At 38.6% G+C, this 18175-nt stretch overlaps 1 protein-coding gene across 1 annotated transcript in view; it reads right to left on the bottom strand.

Annotated features, from left to right (window-relative positions):
- Positions 1-18175, bottom strand: part of LOC107661469 (membrane-associated guanylate kinase, WW and PDZ domain-containing protein 2-like) — a 112854-nt gene that overhangs the window by 33316 nt on the left and 61363 nt on the right. Inside the window, 5 exon segments of the mRNA XM_016451074.1 lie at positions 2182-2347; positions 2985-3493; positions 6610-6792; positions 6992-7113; positions 7247-7304. Of these exon segments, the coding sequence (XP_016306560.1) occupies positions 2182-2347; positions 2985-3493; positions 6610-6792; positions 6992-7113; positions 7247-7304 (1038 nt within the window).

The following is an 18175-nucleotide window of genomic DNA, read 5'->3' as shown; positions in this document are numbered from 1 at the left end:
CCAAAATAAATTTTTTTTTTTTTTTTTTTAGCTATATCATCCATCCCTAGTCCTAATTAAACACTAATAAATCAAAATATTTTATTATTTGAGGAAAAAAAATTAATCTTAAACATATAACTGGCTCTGGTTACACTGCAAGTTTGTGCGGACAGTGCAAAAGAAAGACTGTCTATTTACCATCTTTGAATTCAGAATTCTCACCTTGTTCTGGTGTGAAATTATGCTTGTCTTGACATTTACTTGCCCATTCATCCCACTGTTAAATAGATATATTAATGTAAATTTATGTAAATTATGATAATATAAACTCTTCACGTCACCAAGAATAAATTACATCTCCTCATTCAGCATCTATTTCAGAGTATTCCCTCAGTGACACATGCTGGGAAGCAACACGCTCTGATTGGCCTGTTCGCCGAATGCCCCGCCCCACTCGAGTCACTCTGCGTTCTGATTCGTCTGCCTGTTTATGTCCACAGCTCAGTGTGGGAGTCGTGCTTTAATTAGAGAACTGGGGAAAAGAGCTGTGAACATGGCTCTGACCGGGCTCTTGGCAGAACGCCGGCAGGAAACTGAATGGTCTGGCACTTAGCCAGTGATTCACACGGGACCGTCTCTCGCTCCCTTACAAGAGGCCTTGGAGTGGTTGCTGAGAGGTCCTTTAAGACCGTAGCCTTCGATATAGTCATGAAACACGCAGAGGAGGTGAGAACAGACGCACAGCGTAATTGACAGGAAGCATGGACAGAATTACTTGATTGATAGTGGTTTAGAGGAACAGAAAAGCGTCTTAAGAACACATATCAGGTTTACTGTACACATGCACAGACTGTAGCCTTCTTCAAGATAGTTTCTATTAATTGCCTCATTCATTTTCATTCTAAGAATATCCTAATTAAGAAGGGTGATAAAATATTACGCTCTGCACGGACATTTTAATGAAAGTAAGCACTCCGATAAGTGGACTTGCATGGAATTAGTAGATTAGCTTGGCTCCAGTCTGAATATGCTAATAACTGTCACCAGCTCTTGCCAAGAGATGATACAGTGTGCAATCTTGCGAAGGCTTTGCTAAAATTGCCCAAAAACAGCTCGTCAGCTTCAGTTATTCTGAAAGAAAACAGCTCGAGTCTGAGAAATTGAGATGTACTGGTTAGTTTGTGAGGCAAAGCACATCTAGAAATCTATAATAGGAATGTTTCTCTCCTCTTATTTCAAAATCTTGCTGAATCAAAGCTTAAGGCAAGTTCAGAGCGCTTAGAAAAGACTAAAAACCGAAGCACTAAGCATACAAAGTTACTTTCAGCATTTCAACCAAAACTTTAAAGGAAAAGTTCACCCAAAAATTATATTCGGCGTTCTTTAAATAATTATCATCATTTATGCCAAACTTGAGGCAAATTAACTAATTCAACAGTAAGTATTGGGTAACATCCACATTTGTGACCCTGGACCACAAAACCAGTCATAAGGGTAATTTTTTTGAAATTGAGATTTATACATCATCTGAAAGCTGAATAAATAAGCTTTCCATTGATGTATGTGCAAAAAATCTAAATATTGAGAAAATCGCCTTTAAAGTTGACCAAATGAAGTTCTTAGCAATGCATATTACTAATCAAAAATTAAGTTTCGATATATTTACGGTAGGAAATTTGCAAAATATCTTCATGGAACATGATCTTTACTTAACATCCTAATGATTTTTGGCATAAAAGAAAAATCGATAATTCTGACCCATAAAATGTTTTTTTGGCTATTGCTACAAATATACCCCAGCGACTTAAGACTGGTTTTGTGCTGCAGGGTCACAATTAACCACAATGATTTTTGTTATTTAAAAAAAAAATAAAAAACAGACTTAAATTTTGGTTTGTTTTGAACACAAAGCTGTCATGGCTTCTGAAACCTTGGAACATGCAGGTTTTTGGAGCTTTGGACAGCCCTTGGTCACTATATGCGATCGTTGTATTGAAAAAGTGCAGTGTATGATTTCCTCAAAATTTCTCCTTTTGTGTTCAACAGAAAAAAAAGACAAATAGGCTGAGTAGATACTGACAGAAATTTCAATTTTCAGTGAACACTGTACTTTGCCAAGGTCTGACGTAGATTTCAGGCAACCTTCAGCACGTTTCTGACGAACTTGGTTTTAAAAATGAAGGGTGGAAATGTGCGCACCTGCTGCTGCTCCTCTCTGAATGACAAGCGTAGCCTCTGTTCCCACTGCACAGTCCTTGAGCAGCTGCACTACCTGTGTGTGGTTGAGTCCTTGGAGACCCTTCTGATTAATCTCCACCATCAAATCTCCTTCACATAACCCCGGACAACCCTGCGGCTCCAGAACCTGATCCAAACGTATAGAAACAATTATGACACATATCATGCTTGATTTATATAAATATATATAACTGATAATTTTCCAAAAAAATCATATAGAATTTGTTTTCTAAAATGACAACAAATAACATATATTTACATATTTAGACAGACAGACAGACAGATAGATAGATAGATAGATAGATAGAACCTGATCCAAACATGTAGAAACAGTTATGACACATATCGTGCTTGATATATAGAAATATAAATATATATAACTGATCATTTTCCAAAAAAATGATATATAATTTTTGTTTTCTAAAATAACAACAAATAACATATATTTAGACAGACAGACAGACAAACAGACAGATAGGGCTGCACGATAAATCGAAATGGAATCGAGATGATGATTTCTTGCTGATTACAGAACCGGCTTTTTTAACAAAATGCGTATGAAAATCGCATTCGATTAATTGTGCAGCCCTACAGACAGACAGATAGAATGATAGTACGATAAAATGATAGATAGATAGATAGATAGATAGATAGATCGATAGAACGTTTTTTTAATTGTTTTATTTATGCATACTATTTAATTGGAGTTTGAGACCCCCGATATGAAAACGTTTGTTCAAAGTGTAACATGGATATCAGCGCACCTGTTTGACTCTTTGCCCTGTGGGACTGTCGGCGATGGTGAACCCAAAACCCTCTGTGCCTTTGGTTATAGTGAGACTCAGAAGTTCAGGGGCCACTTGAGCGCCGGTGGTTGCGCCTGAGGATGACGCCATGGAGACGCTGTCATCGGGTGGGAGTCCCGGTGTGGTCAGGGATGGAGGCTGAGAGCCATCCAGGTGTGTGTCTCCAGGATGGGGATGCGAGGTAAGGCCCTCACCATGCTCGGGTACTAAGCGTCCAGTCAAAGACATGTACTCCATGTAATTTTCATAGTTGTTCCTTCCATTGAGCAGCAACGGGTGATCCACTAGGCCCAAAGGGGGCATGGAGGAACTAGCGGAGGGGTCTTCTGGGTCATAAGGGAGAGGGTAACCTCGACACAGCACCAGGGTGACACTCTGCCCAATGGGGACGGACTGGAAAAGCTTCACCACATCAGCATGGGTGGTGCCCAAAACACAGATGTCATTGACGTAGACGATCACATCACCTGATGAAGAAATAATGAAAGAAATGAGAGAACTAAACAAAATATGAAGCGTCATACTCCCAAGTGCATTATGTCATCACTTTCATATCTACCACTAGCTCCGAGAGCGTATATCCTGAAATTGGCTTAATTATTAAGGATATCGGCTCATTACATTTTACTGTAATTTTATGCTAGGATGACCATAAGTCCTCTTCTTCCTCTTTCATGTCCTGGCTAGGATTTCTAAATTGCCTAAACTGTACGGTTTTGGTTTTGTTTTGCTGTTGACATGATCTCTGCAGACCACATACATTATATGTATGCATATTTACATTATTTTGACCGTTCTCGCTCTCCCGCCTTCTTGCACACCATGATTGATCAATTATGTACAATGCCTGCATGCTATTGGTCAAGCTACATTTCAGTCATTACTTCAGCAAGTATGAAAACCCTGTTTAAATGCATTTGTTCCTTATTAAAGTACACTTTGTTGGCTTAGCAACATGCTAATGTTAAATACTATTTTGTTAAATACATTGTTTGTGTTATTTATCAGCCGAAAAAATATTATTTTGATAATTCCAACATTATCCCTTTCGAAAATTAATCATGGGTTTTACTAAAGGTGGGCGTACTGATTATGTACCATTTGTATAACCACAGTTTTATGACAAATACCATGGTTAAACTATGGTTAGTGTAGCAAAACCATGGTTACTTTGTGGTTACCATAGTTTAACTGTAGTAACCATGGATTTTTGGTTTCTTTTGTAGTAAAACCATGGTTAACTTCGTAAAGGATCGTTCATGTTGTTATCGTTATACAATAGTAATGGTGTGGACTTCGCTATTCTCACAGAACTAGAACAATTATTAAAGGGATAGTTCACCCAAAAATGAAAATTAATTGAAAATCTGGTCATTAATTACTCATCCTCATGCTGTTCCTTACCCGTAAGACCTTTGTTCATCTTCAGAACACAAATTAAGATATTTCTGATGAAATCTGAGAGCTTTCTGACCCTGCATAGACAGCAATGCAACTACCACGTTCAAGACCCAGAAAGGTAGTAAAGATAGAGTTAAAATAGTCCATGTGGCATCAGTGGTTCAACCGTAATGTTATGAAGCTACGAGAATACTTTTTGTGCTCAAAGAAAACAAGAATAACGACTTAATTCAACAATTTCTTCTCTTCCGTGTCAGTCTTTGATGCACGTTCACAAAAGTACGACGATGCATGTGTGATGCTGCTGACACAGGAGCCAGCGTTCTGACATAGAATCTCTTGGATTTCATCAAAAATATCTTAATTTGTGTTCCGAAGATGAACGAAGGTCTTTAAGGGTTTGGAACGACATGACGGTGAGCAATTAATAACAGAATTTTCATTTTTGTGTGAACTGTCCCTTTAAAATGGTATGTTTAAGTATTAACCTTGGTGTAAACAGGCCTTCAAAGTTTGGACGAATTTTCGAGGGCAAAACTCCAGGAGGCGGGGTTGGATCCACATCTACGGGGTGGAGATGGTAGGTTTAGCGGTGGAGATGGGTGGGTTTAGGGATCAGGGGGTGGAGACGGGTAGGTTTAGGTATATGTAAGGTGGGAGGAGTTGGATCTGGATCCAACCTCGCCCCCTGGATCTTGTGTTCTGCAGTGAGGACCATCTCGATTTTAAAGCAACTTCTGTGTGAGTTGTTCTTAATATATCATTAAACTATTTACAATAACCAATTTTTTCCTGCGATATTTTGCCAAAATGTTGTTAATGTGACAGTAGACAGCAAGACAGCTCACTAGGTGTTGGAACAGAGCTATTATGTCATGCTTAAATAGACATTCTTTGACTCAAATGTTTACTAAATAATATAATTTCGGATTTAAGTCCTCTCCACACATACACAAAAGGTTTTATTGCGTAAGTGCAGACAGTTGTAGACACCAACCGAGCGAGCTATCAGCAAAGCTGGCCGATAATGAGGCATCTCAGTAATAAAGGCAACCTGAGGCCTATTGAAACTATTGAAACAAGCCAACTGTGTATGTGTGTGCAGAATAGAGTAGGACTTCTATAAATGGACCCCGTTCCCCCATCAAAAGCGGATAAAACACACAAGATCCCACCAAAGCCCAAATTGCAACGCTAGCTGGAGGCATATGCAAATAAAGCCACTGCCAGCATCATTATCTGTGAGGGCCTTGGGAAGTGATGTCATCTTCAGACCACACAGATGTGATACACTTCTAAAGTTAACACATGATCGAGGAAACGAACAAGCCATCCAGAAAGGTAGAGTCGCAGCCAGGACGCAAGTTTCCCATACTAGGTTAAGAGTTCCTCTACAAGGGAATAGAGAACTTATGAAAAAGCAGCAAATAAGCCTTCGGCGTCCGCCTGTGATGACTCACTCAAAGATGCGTTTTCATCACAGAAAAACACACTGCGACAAGCGTGACCTTGCGCTAGCTCTGTGCAAGCTATTAGGGGCTGTTGTCAAGCGGTGGCTACAGAGATAATGATGTTTCCTAGCCCATGCGCTGAGGGTTTTCTCCTGAGATCTGAGGTCACGGCTCAACACTGCATATCTATCAATTAGTGTCTGTGTATTAAAAGGGGGCATAATTTTCAATTTTGTAATTCCAAACAGTCCGGGGAAATTGGACAATTAGGCCTGCAGGCATTGTTTGTTTTCCTTAGCAACAGTAACTATGGTTGGTGTGACAATCACTGGTAATAAAACGGAAAGGTGTCACTGAAATTATTTTTATATTTGATCTTATTTTATCGCTTGGACAAATTCAGAAAACAAATTGTTAAATAAAGTTAACCTAAGGTAACTTGAATGTGAACTACTGATAAATTTAAATATATATTATATAAATATTAATTATATATAAAATATATTTCCACAACTATTAAGTTAATTGTTATTAATAATTATGTATATTATTAATTATATTTAAACATTATATTTTACATAGTTATATAATACTATACACACACATAATTTACTTACATTTCATATAATACACTTATCTGTTTTTTATATTATAGGAATATTATTAAAATATATTATTATGAGGAATATTAATAAATCACTTTGATTTCCTGATTTCCTTGACCTTCTCACCTGTGTCCATCTTGCCATCTTTGGCTGCAGGTCCCTCAGGTATGACGCTCTTGACCTGTAGGAACTCGTCCGGCTCGTCCCCACCAATGATGGTGAAGCCGAATCCCATGTTGCTCTTCTGTAGCACCGTGGTGAGGAACGTCCCTTTGAGTTGTGTGGCGTCCCTCGTGAATGGAGGCTTTTCTGTGAAGACAAACACATATAAACAATCAGAGGAATACACGGCACAACGCACAGCCATCTCTACTGCATGGTCTTTGGTGCTTCGGTCAAGCTAAAGTGAAGTGAAATTAGGGCACACCTGAGCAACCCGAAACCGAGAAACACCAATAAAACCAACTGGGTGAAGATGGCATATATGGGCCACAGAGAAAAGCAGTACCTCTATATATTGTGGGCAATGGCAGCGCCGATAGGCCTTGACTTTGCATTTGCTGTTGCTGTTGCATCCTTCGTTTGGCCTCTAGGACGGGGTTCTCAAACTGTGTCCTTCTGTTAATGTGGCTGCGGGGCAGAACGAGCAGATATTTAATCACGGGGACCCTCCCTCCCTCGGCACGCTTATTGAAGAGCATGACACGGATGATTCGGGGTCAGATTCGACTAAAATTTGAAAGAAGAATTCTGAAGAACTTACTCAACATAGTAACTGCCATAAATAGGGTCATCTATTTTCTCCCAGCCATATGGAAGTTCTGTAGAAAGAAAAAAAATAATAAAAAAAAGATGGTCGGCACCTCGTTGCAAATGTTGTTTATCCCTGTTGCATGTGTATTTAATGTAGTCTGGGTTTTATTTTCTGTTTCCTTGCATAGTTTTGTTTTAAAACAATTAAAATTAAAATGTGTGTGTGTGTGTGTGTATACACACATTTTCACATTTCAATTTTAATTGTTTTAGTTTTAGAGAAACAATAACAATACACACATGTATATAATACTTGACTGATGAAGTATACATACACTACATATCTATAAAATATCAACTATTAAAAATATTAAAATATTAAATACATATGAAATATGTATAATACTTAAAATATTTAAAAAGATTTCTGCAATGGAATTGAAATAATATATAAAAATAAATAAAATAAAATAAAAATAAGTCATCAAATCACAAATCACAAAAAAGTTTAGAAATGTTTCTTTGGCAACAAGTTTAAGTCAAAATACTACTATTATTAAAACATACTACTGTTACTAAAACTAAAACTGAAATAAAAATAAATGAACATTAGACAAACATTTTAAATTATAAAACTACAAAAAAATATAAAAATAAAAACATGAAACTAATAAAAATGACAAAAGCCCATAACCAAATTATTAAAACATAATCTAAGATTAAAATTAAAACTGCAAAAAATACAAAAATAGTAATTAAAAAAAATTAATACTATAATAGTATAGAAATAATGCTAAAATAACAATGAGATTATTGAGATTAATGATTGATAGATAGATAGATAGATAGATATACACACACACACAACAACAACAATATAGTTATATAACTATATATTTTTTTCTTCATTTCTTTTAACGATATTTATATTTTATATTTAGATATTATATTTTTTATTCATTTATTCTCATTTATTCTTTATTTGCTTAGTCTAATTTAAATAAACATGTGATATTAAATTATTTTAAACTTTTTATCATGCCTATGTAAAGCAATTGGAATTAGAATTGTTTATTAAATGTGCTACATAAATAAATTTTCCTTGCCTTGATATTGCATTATTTAATCAGGCTTCAAGTGAAGTATTACCATAATTTCATATTCATAAACGATTACAACAATGGTTGAAAGGTGAACCTGAATGTATGAAACCTTCAGAAGCAACAAGTTTAAAATGAGCTATTTAATGCACAGCACTGCATGTCATGAAAACATTCCTCACAGTTTTCATTATACTGAAGCCCAGTCCAGTAAATCAATAACCCCAGGGATGCCTGCAGTGTATGATAAAACACAGCGCAAATCAGTCTAGACGTCTTTTAAAAACACACTCCCTGCGCATGCCAGAATTTGGACTCCGTATCCCAAACAATCCAGCCAGCCGTTCACGCTGGCAGTCAGTGTGTAAAACAAAGCTTAATTAGGACACACAGCGGTAAGTGAGGGGAGGTCTGGCAGCCCGAAGGTTACAGCCAACATACTTTCATGCAATTCAATCTGCCTGAGAGACACAAAACAAATTAAAGGTCTGGTGAGATCACCATGACAACAAAAGGCTGTCATCACGTGCGGCATTCAAGATGCTTTTTCCTGTGTGTGCTGTTTTTCAGCCAAATTTTATGTTATTGAAACATCAAGAAGAAATGGGCTACATGCGCAAACTCATGCAGTAATTATCAAAAACATTGCCAGTGGGACATGCTGCAGTTTTTGCCAGCGTTCTTCAAAACATGTACATATACGTGCAGAAGTCATCTATGCATGTGTGAATAAACGGTGTGCACTAAACATGCACACAAACGCAAGGCTAAACCACTGAACAGTGCTTGAGAAAAACCTAAAAACCACTCATAACAACCTAGCAACCATTTTAAACACCAACACCTAGCAACCTTCTATAAATGTCCTAGCAATCACTCAGAACACCCAAGCCACCACCAAACGATGCAATAATAACCCATCAAAACTCCCTAGCAACCACCAAACAATGTCCTAACAATCTCATAGCAATCACCTGAAACGGCCTTACAATTACTCGGAATGCCCTTGAAACTACCTAGCAACCAGTCAGAACACCCTAGCAACTACTAAACAATGCTTGATGAACTACCTAGCAAACACCATTTAGAACTCCCTAACAACCACCAAACAATATCCAAGCAACCACCAAACAATGCCCTAGCAACCCCTCAGAACTCCCTGACAACCACCAACCAATGCCCAAGCAACGGCCAAAACAATGCCCTAACAACCCCTCAGAACTCCCTGACAACCACCAAACAATGTCCAAACAACCGCCAAACTATGCCTGAGCAACTCCTCAGAAGTAAGAACAACTAGCAGTTTTCTTGTAATGCCCTGGCAACTAGGGTTGGGTATCGTTTGTTTTTTTTTCGATACCGGTGCCAAATCGATACTTTTAAAACGGTTCCGATGCCTAAACGGTGCCTGAACCGATACTTATTAAAAAATAAATAAAAATTCCCCAAAAAATGATGGATTGGCCATTAGCACTATAACACAGAATGTCTGTTTCATTCATATTTAAGCATGTTTAGCTTAGTTAACGGAAGGATACCTGCTGCCATCAGAGCAAGTGTAATTACTGCATTCATGCACTCCTCGGATGCCCTCATTTTCCGAGTTGTGCTTTTAAGTCGGAATGTGAAAACAGCATGGACACTCTCGTTAATACAAAGATTTGTTGGATTTGTATTATTAGAGCTTTCCGACTTGAGTTCACGTGCATTTTCTCAGTCGGGAAATTATTTTTTCACGTGCGGTGATGATGCTTCTTACGTCCGTTTCGGAGAACCAGAGGACAAATATTTCAATTGATCGCTCAGGCATGGCACCGAAATCTGCGTTCTGATTCGGTTCTAGTACATACCGGTTACATAGGTACCAGTGCCATATTGGTACCGGGTTTCGGTACCCAACCCTACAGGCAAGCACTCCGAACACCCTAACAAACCACCAAACAATGTCCTAGAAGTGCAAACTCATAGAAAGTCATATCAACCACAAAGAACACTGTAGCACCACAAAGAATAGTCAACCAAAGAACATATCAACCACAAAGAACACTGTAGCACACCTAAAATGACCTTACAACATTTCAGAATACCCTAGAAACCTAGCAACCAATCAGAACATACTTGCAATGACCAAACAATGCTTGAGGAACTACCTTGCAACCACCAATTAGAGCTCCTTGAGAACCATCAAACTATGCCCTGGCAACCACTAAGAACTCCCTAGCAACCATATCAACAATATCCTAGCAAGTGGAAACTCATAGAATGTCCTATCAACCACAAAGAACACAGTAACAATTGCCCAAAATGACCTCACAAGCATTCAGAATACCCTAGAAACCATCTAGCAACATACTAGCAACCACTCTGAACTAGAGCTGAAGATCTTTGCGCGAACCCGACGGGACCCGACGGGTTCGGGCTTAATTTATATAATTTTACACGGGCTCTGGCTTGCGCTCCGCTTGCGCGGTAAATGAGCGGTCATGTGATGCGTTTCGATTAGCGCGAGAAAGATGCGAAAATGGATGCTGAGGAGGAAAATGTACAGCAAGCTGACTGGGAAGATGACGAGGTCACTCGCTACATTGAAACGGCTGTCATGGAAAATGAAATGGATGTTCTTGGCTGGTGGAAGATCAACAAACCATCCTACCCAAAACTTGCAAAATTAGCCAGATCAGTACTATGCATCCTGGCCAGTAGCAGCAGCAGTGAAAGGGTGTTCAGTGCTGCTGGACGCACCATCAGTGAGCGCAGGACCGCGCTGAAGCCATCTACAGTGGATTCAATAATTTTCCTCCACAAAACCATGTAGCCTAATCTTGGTGAGTAAAGGTTTTTAAAATTATAACTAAATATTAATTGAGTCTTAAATGCATAATGTAGACAGGGTATGTAGGCTAATGTTGGCATTATTCTTTTATTAAATTTCAGCTGCTATTCACCGTCGCGTACGGCAGGATTGTGGAGAGAAGTGGCGAAGCAAATCCCGCGGAGCCTTTATCTTTATTTCGTTAGTGCCAAATACCCATCTTAATTTAGAATTTATCTTAATTTAATTTGTTAAGAAAGACTCATTTTTATTGGCGCGTTGGCCTATTTACACTAAGTGTATGCCTAGGCCTATTTAGAGTGCTGAGATGTTACGATGTTACAGAGGACTTATTTTATTTCTTTGTTCCAACTTCCAAGTGGCCTATAGCCTACGTTAATCATGAATAAATTATGTTAAAACATGTATAAATGACTCATTCTTGACAAAAGGCAAAAGAGCTGTGTGCGTGCGCACATTTGATGTCAGGCTGTAAACGGGTTCGGGCTTTTAAAAAGCTGTCAATCAAAATGTACTTGTCGGGCTCGGGCCCTGTCGGGCCTAACTTTTAAGGCCCGATTACAGCTCTACTCTGAATACCCTAACAACCACCAAACTCATAGAATGTCCTATCACCTACACAGAACACTGTAGTGATTACCTAAAATGACCTCACAAACATTTAAAATACCCTACAAACCTAGCAACCAGTCAGAACATACTAGCAGGGTGCGGACAGGTACACTCGCGCAACTTCAGCGAGTGCAGGAAAGCGGCTTTTATGTGTGTGCCAGTTCACCAACGGCTGTTCGCTTCTTGGTATCTGTGCCTCAGACAGGTAGCTCTGCATTTCCAGTGCTGTACGGCTGCCCGTATTGCCCACTTCCGGAAAAATTGGACGAAAAAAATACAAAAAACCGGTTGCCAATCGCGCATTATAAGCAAAAACCGGCCGGTTCCGATTTATGGCCGGTCAACCGGTGCATCCCTACTAGCAACCACCATACACTGCTTGAGGAACTACCAAGTAACCACAAATTAGAACTCCCTGACAACCAACAAACAATGCCCAAGCAACCCCCCAAACAAAGCCCTAGCAACCCCTCAGAACTCCCTGACAACCACCAAACAATGCCGAAGCAACTACCAAACAATGCCCTAGCAACCCCTCAGAACACCCTAACAACCACCAAACAATGTCCTAGAAGTGTAAACTCATAGGGTCAGCAATCAGCTCCCTAGCTCCCGAGCTCGTGGATCAGTAGATCGTGTACACGAATTCGGGCACTGGTAAGTTCCCTGACTCACTGCACGTTGGGACAGTGATCACTCGAATTCCAGTGACATGATTACGGACAACGTCAACAGACAACATAGTAGAACGTCATCACTGGAATTAATAAACAACAGACAGGACCGATCTCTTTTAGATATTTATTTTTTATTCTCTTTAAACACATCGTTCTGGTACAAGTTCTTACAACATTTCAGCCGAATATTAATTATAAATGTTAATTAGATGTGTTCAATTCCTGTCTAGCAATGTGTGTTTATGTTGAAATATACTAAAAAACGGTTTGTCTTTTCAAATCTTCTATCACGAGTCATTATATTTATCGAGTTGGCTCGTGTGGTTTATGTTTCATGCTTCAGAAATGTGACGTAATTTCCGGTAAGGGAGCATAGTGAGCGCCGATGCTTCCTAGTTCTTGCGGTGCATTGTGGGATTTTTCAGGGAGCGAACGTTCCAGTGCACTGGAAGGATTTCGCGATTGAGACAGCCCTTAAAATGGCCGACTCCTTGATCAGTGCCCTTACTACTGAACAAGGGAGCTGATTGAGACGCACCCATAGAATGTTGTATCAGCCACAAAGAACACCTTAAGAATTACCTAAAATGACCTCACAAGCATTCAGAATACCCTAGAAACCATCTAGCAACATTCTAGCAACCACTCTAAACACCCTAACAACCACCAAACTAATAGAATGTCCAATCAGGCACAAAGAACACAGTAGCAATTAGGGCTGCACGATTAATCGAATGCGATTGTCATGCGCAAGGCGTAGTTCACTGACAAGTTACGCAAAAAAATCGCAGACGATTTTATTGCGCGATTCTGAAATCGTTCGCGATAATGACAGCTGTTTGCATAGCTTCTCATAGCTTCTCATAACTACGGCTCTGTGAAGTAAATGCTGCTCCATCTGAAAGCATGTGAAAATACCACATTTAATAACATATTTTTACTCCAAACTCACTTCATAATGTCAGTCGAGTGTTTGAAACAAATCCTTCTGTGAGATGATGTGGCTTCTTACACAGAATAAGGCACGTAGCATATTTCGTAGTATTTAAGCAGTGATAAAGGCATTGCATTATAAATATACTTTATTTTAATGAAAATTATAATAATAAGAACTCCGATAAACCGTATATTGCCGTAGTTGTGTGTTTATTAGTCACGCTGAATCAATGAAAGCAGCTGAATCTTCTGTTTATTCAGCTGCAGCGATAGGCATTTCCTGGGTTTCTTCTGCGAGGCGTATTTGGAGTTTCAGTGCGAGAGCGCCCTCTGGCCTTTGGATGGAGATTTACTGCTGATCACAGAACCGTGCTTCACTGAAAGATACGCATGACAATCGCAGCTTCTGTCGAATCGTGATCTCGATTCCATTTCGATTTATCGTGCAGCCCTAGTAGCAATCACCTGAAATGACCTTATAACTATTCAGAATATCCTAGAAACCACCTAGCAATATCAAAGCAACTGCTCAGAAGCCCCTAGCAACCCTGCAGTAGTAAAAACACTTATCAATGGTATTGTAATGCCCTAACAACCACTCAGAACTCCATAGCAACCTCCAAACAATGCCCTAGCAACCCTGCAAAAGTAAGAACACATAAGGTGCATTCCAATTGACAGGGTCCCTACTAGGGCTGGGTATCGTTCACTGCTCCCTACTCCTTAAGCACGGGATATCTGTTGAAGTGGACTTCACTGACAATAATCGCTCATTTGGAACGCCCTGGAACGTCATCAAAGAAAGGCAACGACGGGGTCACGCAGATTATTATATAACATAAATAAAGATTGTAATTTATTTTATTTCAAATTTAAATACATATAAAATACATTTACAATTATGTATCTAATAAATATAGTCAAAATGTATATGTTTAGACTGTTAACAGATTGTTGTGGTCTCATCTCGTGCGCTTTCCCCACATGCAGCCTCAAAGTTAACTCTCCTGAAGTAAATAAAGTAAAATAAAAAAATTACAGAGCCTCAGCTCTTTCTCCCTGGTTTTACTTAGTTTCACCTATTCCATACAATACAATATGCAAATGTAACATTCATGGCCATAACCATTCATAAATACTCTTAATTTGTATAATAACAACATTTATTGCAACCCCTCCATTGCAGAGCCTTTTAAAAACTATTCTACGGGTCTGCTCCATCGTTAGTTCTGACTGGTGACACGGTGCGCAATGACAGCTGGGTGATTTTCCCTCTCCACTTCCTGTGAAGTGATGTATTGATGTTCCCTTATTCCCTATGCCATTCGCAATGCCCTTCGAACCGAACATGTTCACTCCCTTTGGATTGGAATCTCACTTAAAATGGCGGAATACCCTGTGAAGTCCACTTCGCAGTCCACTTACGGTCGAATGGAACGCACCTCTAGCAATCTTATTGTAATGCCCTAGCAACCACTCATAACTCCCTAGCAACCCCCAAACAATGCCCTAGCAACCCCGCAGAAGTAAGAACCATAGATATATATACACGTAGATGCCTCATTAGAGACTGTTTCTATGGGCCGCGATATGTAAGCCATCTGCCATTTTGGAACGGTCTGCGAACCCTCGAGCGGAAGTTAACTGTGTGCGTCTACAATAGCAAGTTATGCACATGTATACCTTTAAATATTCATTGATTTATTTTGGATGAACGACGTCAAGTTGATCGTTCCAAAATGGCGGATGCGTCAATGTATCTGGTGCAGTCGAATGTGGAATCTATACATATCTATGGTAAGAACACCTAGCAATCATATTGTAATGTCCTGGCAACCACTCAGAAGTCCCTAGCAACCCCCAAACAATGCCCTAGCGAACCTGCAGAAGTAAGCAATCTTATTGTAATGCACTAGCAAACACTCAGCACTCCCTACCAACCCCCAAACAGCGCACTAGCAACCCAGCAGAATTAAGAACATTTAGCAATCTTATTGTAATGCCATGGCAGCTACTCAGAACTCCCTAGCAATCGGCAAACAATGTCCTAGAAGTGCAAACTCATAGAATGTCTTATTAAGCTCACAGAGCAACATCCTAGCAACCACCAAACAATGCCCTGGCAACCATTGAGACATTTTTCATGGACAATGCTGCAATTTTTTAAATGTAACATTTTTCCTAACACACATTTTTGTGTGTTAAACAAGTAGGTAGTAAACAAGTGAACAAACAATTAAACAAGCAAACAAATGTCATGCTACAGCCTCTGCATTAACACACATAAAGAGGGTCTACAGACATGCCCTCAAAGCAGGTTTTTTACTCATACTGTGTCAAAAGAAGCCATGCTGTGTTCAGATATTCATTAGTTGAGTGAATGGATGCTGCGCTGAACAGAACGTTGGGCCGGAGGAGGCAGGAGCAGGTGTGATGACCAACGAGGTTCTCGCACCTCCCTAGGAGGGTTACAGCAATCAATTCCCTCCTACACACACACAGCAACCGGCTACACCGCATCCGCTAATGCTTGACCCTTCTCCTCACAATCAAAAACCAGTCTCATATTTAGGGTTTACGTTAAGAACAAACCTTTCCCAGGCTGTCATCCAAGAGGATACATGATGAGCCTCTTATATGCGTCACATACACCGCTTTAACTCAGAAAGAAAGACGAGTAACACACCAGATGGCGACACTTTCTTAATAGAAAAAAGTGAGAAGTGTGACAACCTTGGCTCGAGTTACTGTAGTTTTCTTTTAAAGATCATATCTTGGTATGGAAGAAATTGGAGCCAAATATTAAATATTTAATCTTACTTATAATAGGTCATATTTATTACTTCTCTTTATAATGTCTATTTGTAACTTAGAGGGAGGTGGAAATAACATGTTTTAAAACCAACTAAAAATTATTATTTTTATTAACACACACTCAAAGTTCCTGCACATTATTGCAAATTAGAAATGTAAAAAATTATATTGGAAATTATTTATAAATACAACAAATATGGAAAACAGGATATGGTGTCGTGCTCTAAGGCAGCTGTTTTAATAAATAAATTATAAACAACAAATAAATAATATTAAAAATATTTGAATATATTATCCACTGAACATTACGGCAATACTGCAAACCACATTTAAAAATTTAATGAATTTAACATATTATTACATTATGAGGTATATTCTATTTAATGTACCACAACTAGAAAACAATAACAAATAATCATATTCAAAATGTTCGAAAATATTACTTACTCAACGTTCCCACCATTTGCAACCCCACACCCCAATAAGTTAAAAATTTTCATTCATAAATGTAACAAATATTATTAGCTTCTATAATGCTTAATAGATCACCTACCCAACACATTAAGAAAATAATTCGCTTTTTAATAATCAATACAATATAAATAATAATATTGAAAATATATCACCTACTCATCAATGCAATTTTTTTAATAATTATAATTCTATCATTTTTAACAGATTAATAATGTACCATATTTGGAAAATGATTCTGAAACATCCATGTTTTTTATTTAGGACCTTTTGGACCCTTCAAGGTTTTAAGACAATGATTTAACCCAGACCACCTTAAATATGTTTTCTCAAGCCTCCTTAAATCAATGGTCCTCCATCGGCAGTTGCCATGGCAACTATGGGAGAAGTCTCTTTTTCAGGCTCTTTCATTCACTGAGTGGCTTATGTATATTTGAGTGCATTGAATGCTCAAGTGTAAATATGAGCGTGTGCATATGTGCCGGATGCGTCTTTAAAAGTCCTGTGAAATGTATGCTCTCAAAACCAACAAGCAGGGCTGATTAATTAGCAAGCACAGAGTAAATTTTGGAGCGTGAGAACAATGGAAAAATGATTCCACTGTTGCTAAATTAAACAGGCACGCCTCTAAATTACACCAAGAATTGTGAGTAACATTGATTTTGACTGCAAAATTAGGTAGACACAGACAGATCATCTTTTATCTAACCTTTGATGGGAATTCACGATGAAACTGTGCTGCCCCATGAGGATCATAAGCTAACAGACATCTGAATTAAATTCTGAATCATGTACATGTCTGAACTTTGAAGACAGATGTGGATCAAATTTGCAATGCAGAGTGATTTCTTCGCAGCAGTTATTATTGAACATAATGGAAATCAATCATGATTATGTGTATGAGCTTATGTTGCTGCACAGACGTGCCCAAAAAATAGATCTATGCTGTACTACAGAGAGGGATATTAGTAGTCATGTCACAGAGAGGCATTAAAAGGCCTGTGGAAAGAGATATTGATTTCTCTGGCCCCATTAAATTGCATTTTAATTCAACAGAGGGTTTCAAAGATGGTAGATTTGGGTACACAGAGCCACCATGCATGTTTAACAGCCTGGCTGAGAAGAAAACATAAAAAATACAGGTTTTGAGCAAGCTAACGAATATATCATGCTGACCTGTCCTCCATTTTTAGAGCACAGGTAATATGATAAGTGTGAATGAAGAAATAAAAAAATGAACAAAAGAATGAATGGCTGTAAAAATTAATAGATGGCTTTATGGAAGCATAGATGGATGGATGGATGGATGGATGGATGAACAAATAAATGAATGCATGGAGGGTAGAAGAATGCAGGTTAGATGGCTTTATGGATAAATGCATGAACAAAAAAATAATGAATCAATGGAAAGGAGGATGAAGGAAGGAAGGAATAAACAGCTTTCCGGTCAAATGAATGAATGAATGGAGGATAGATCCTCAAACAATTGGTGACTG

The sequence above is a fragment of the Sinocyclocheilus anshuiensis genome, unplaced genomic scaffold (genome assembly GCF_001515605.1).
Source record: "Sinocyclocheilus anshuiensis isolate Anshui unplaced genomic scaffold, SAMN03320099.WGS_v1.1 scaffold491, whole genome shotgun sequence".
Lineage (NCBI taxonomy): Eukaryota > Metazoa > Chordata > Actinopteri > Cypriniformes > Cyprinidae > Sinocyclocheilus > Sinocyclocheilus anshuiensis.
The sequence above is the reverse complement of the archived record's forward strand: the minus strand, read 5'-3'. Positions and strand labels throughout refer to the sequence as shown.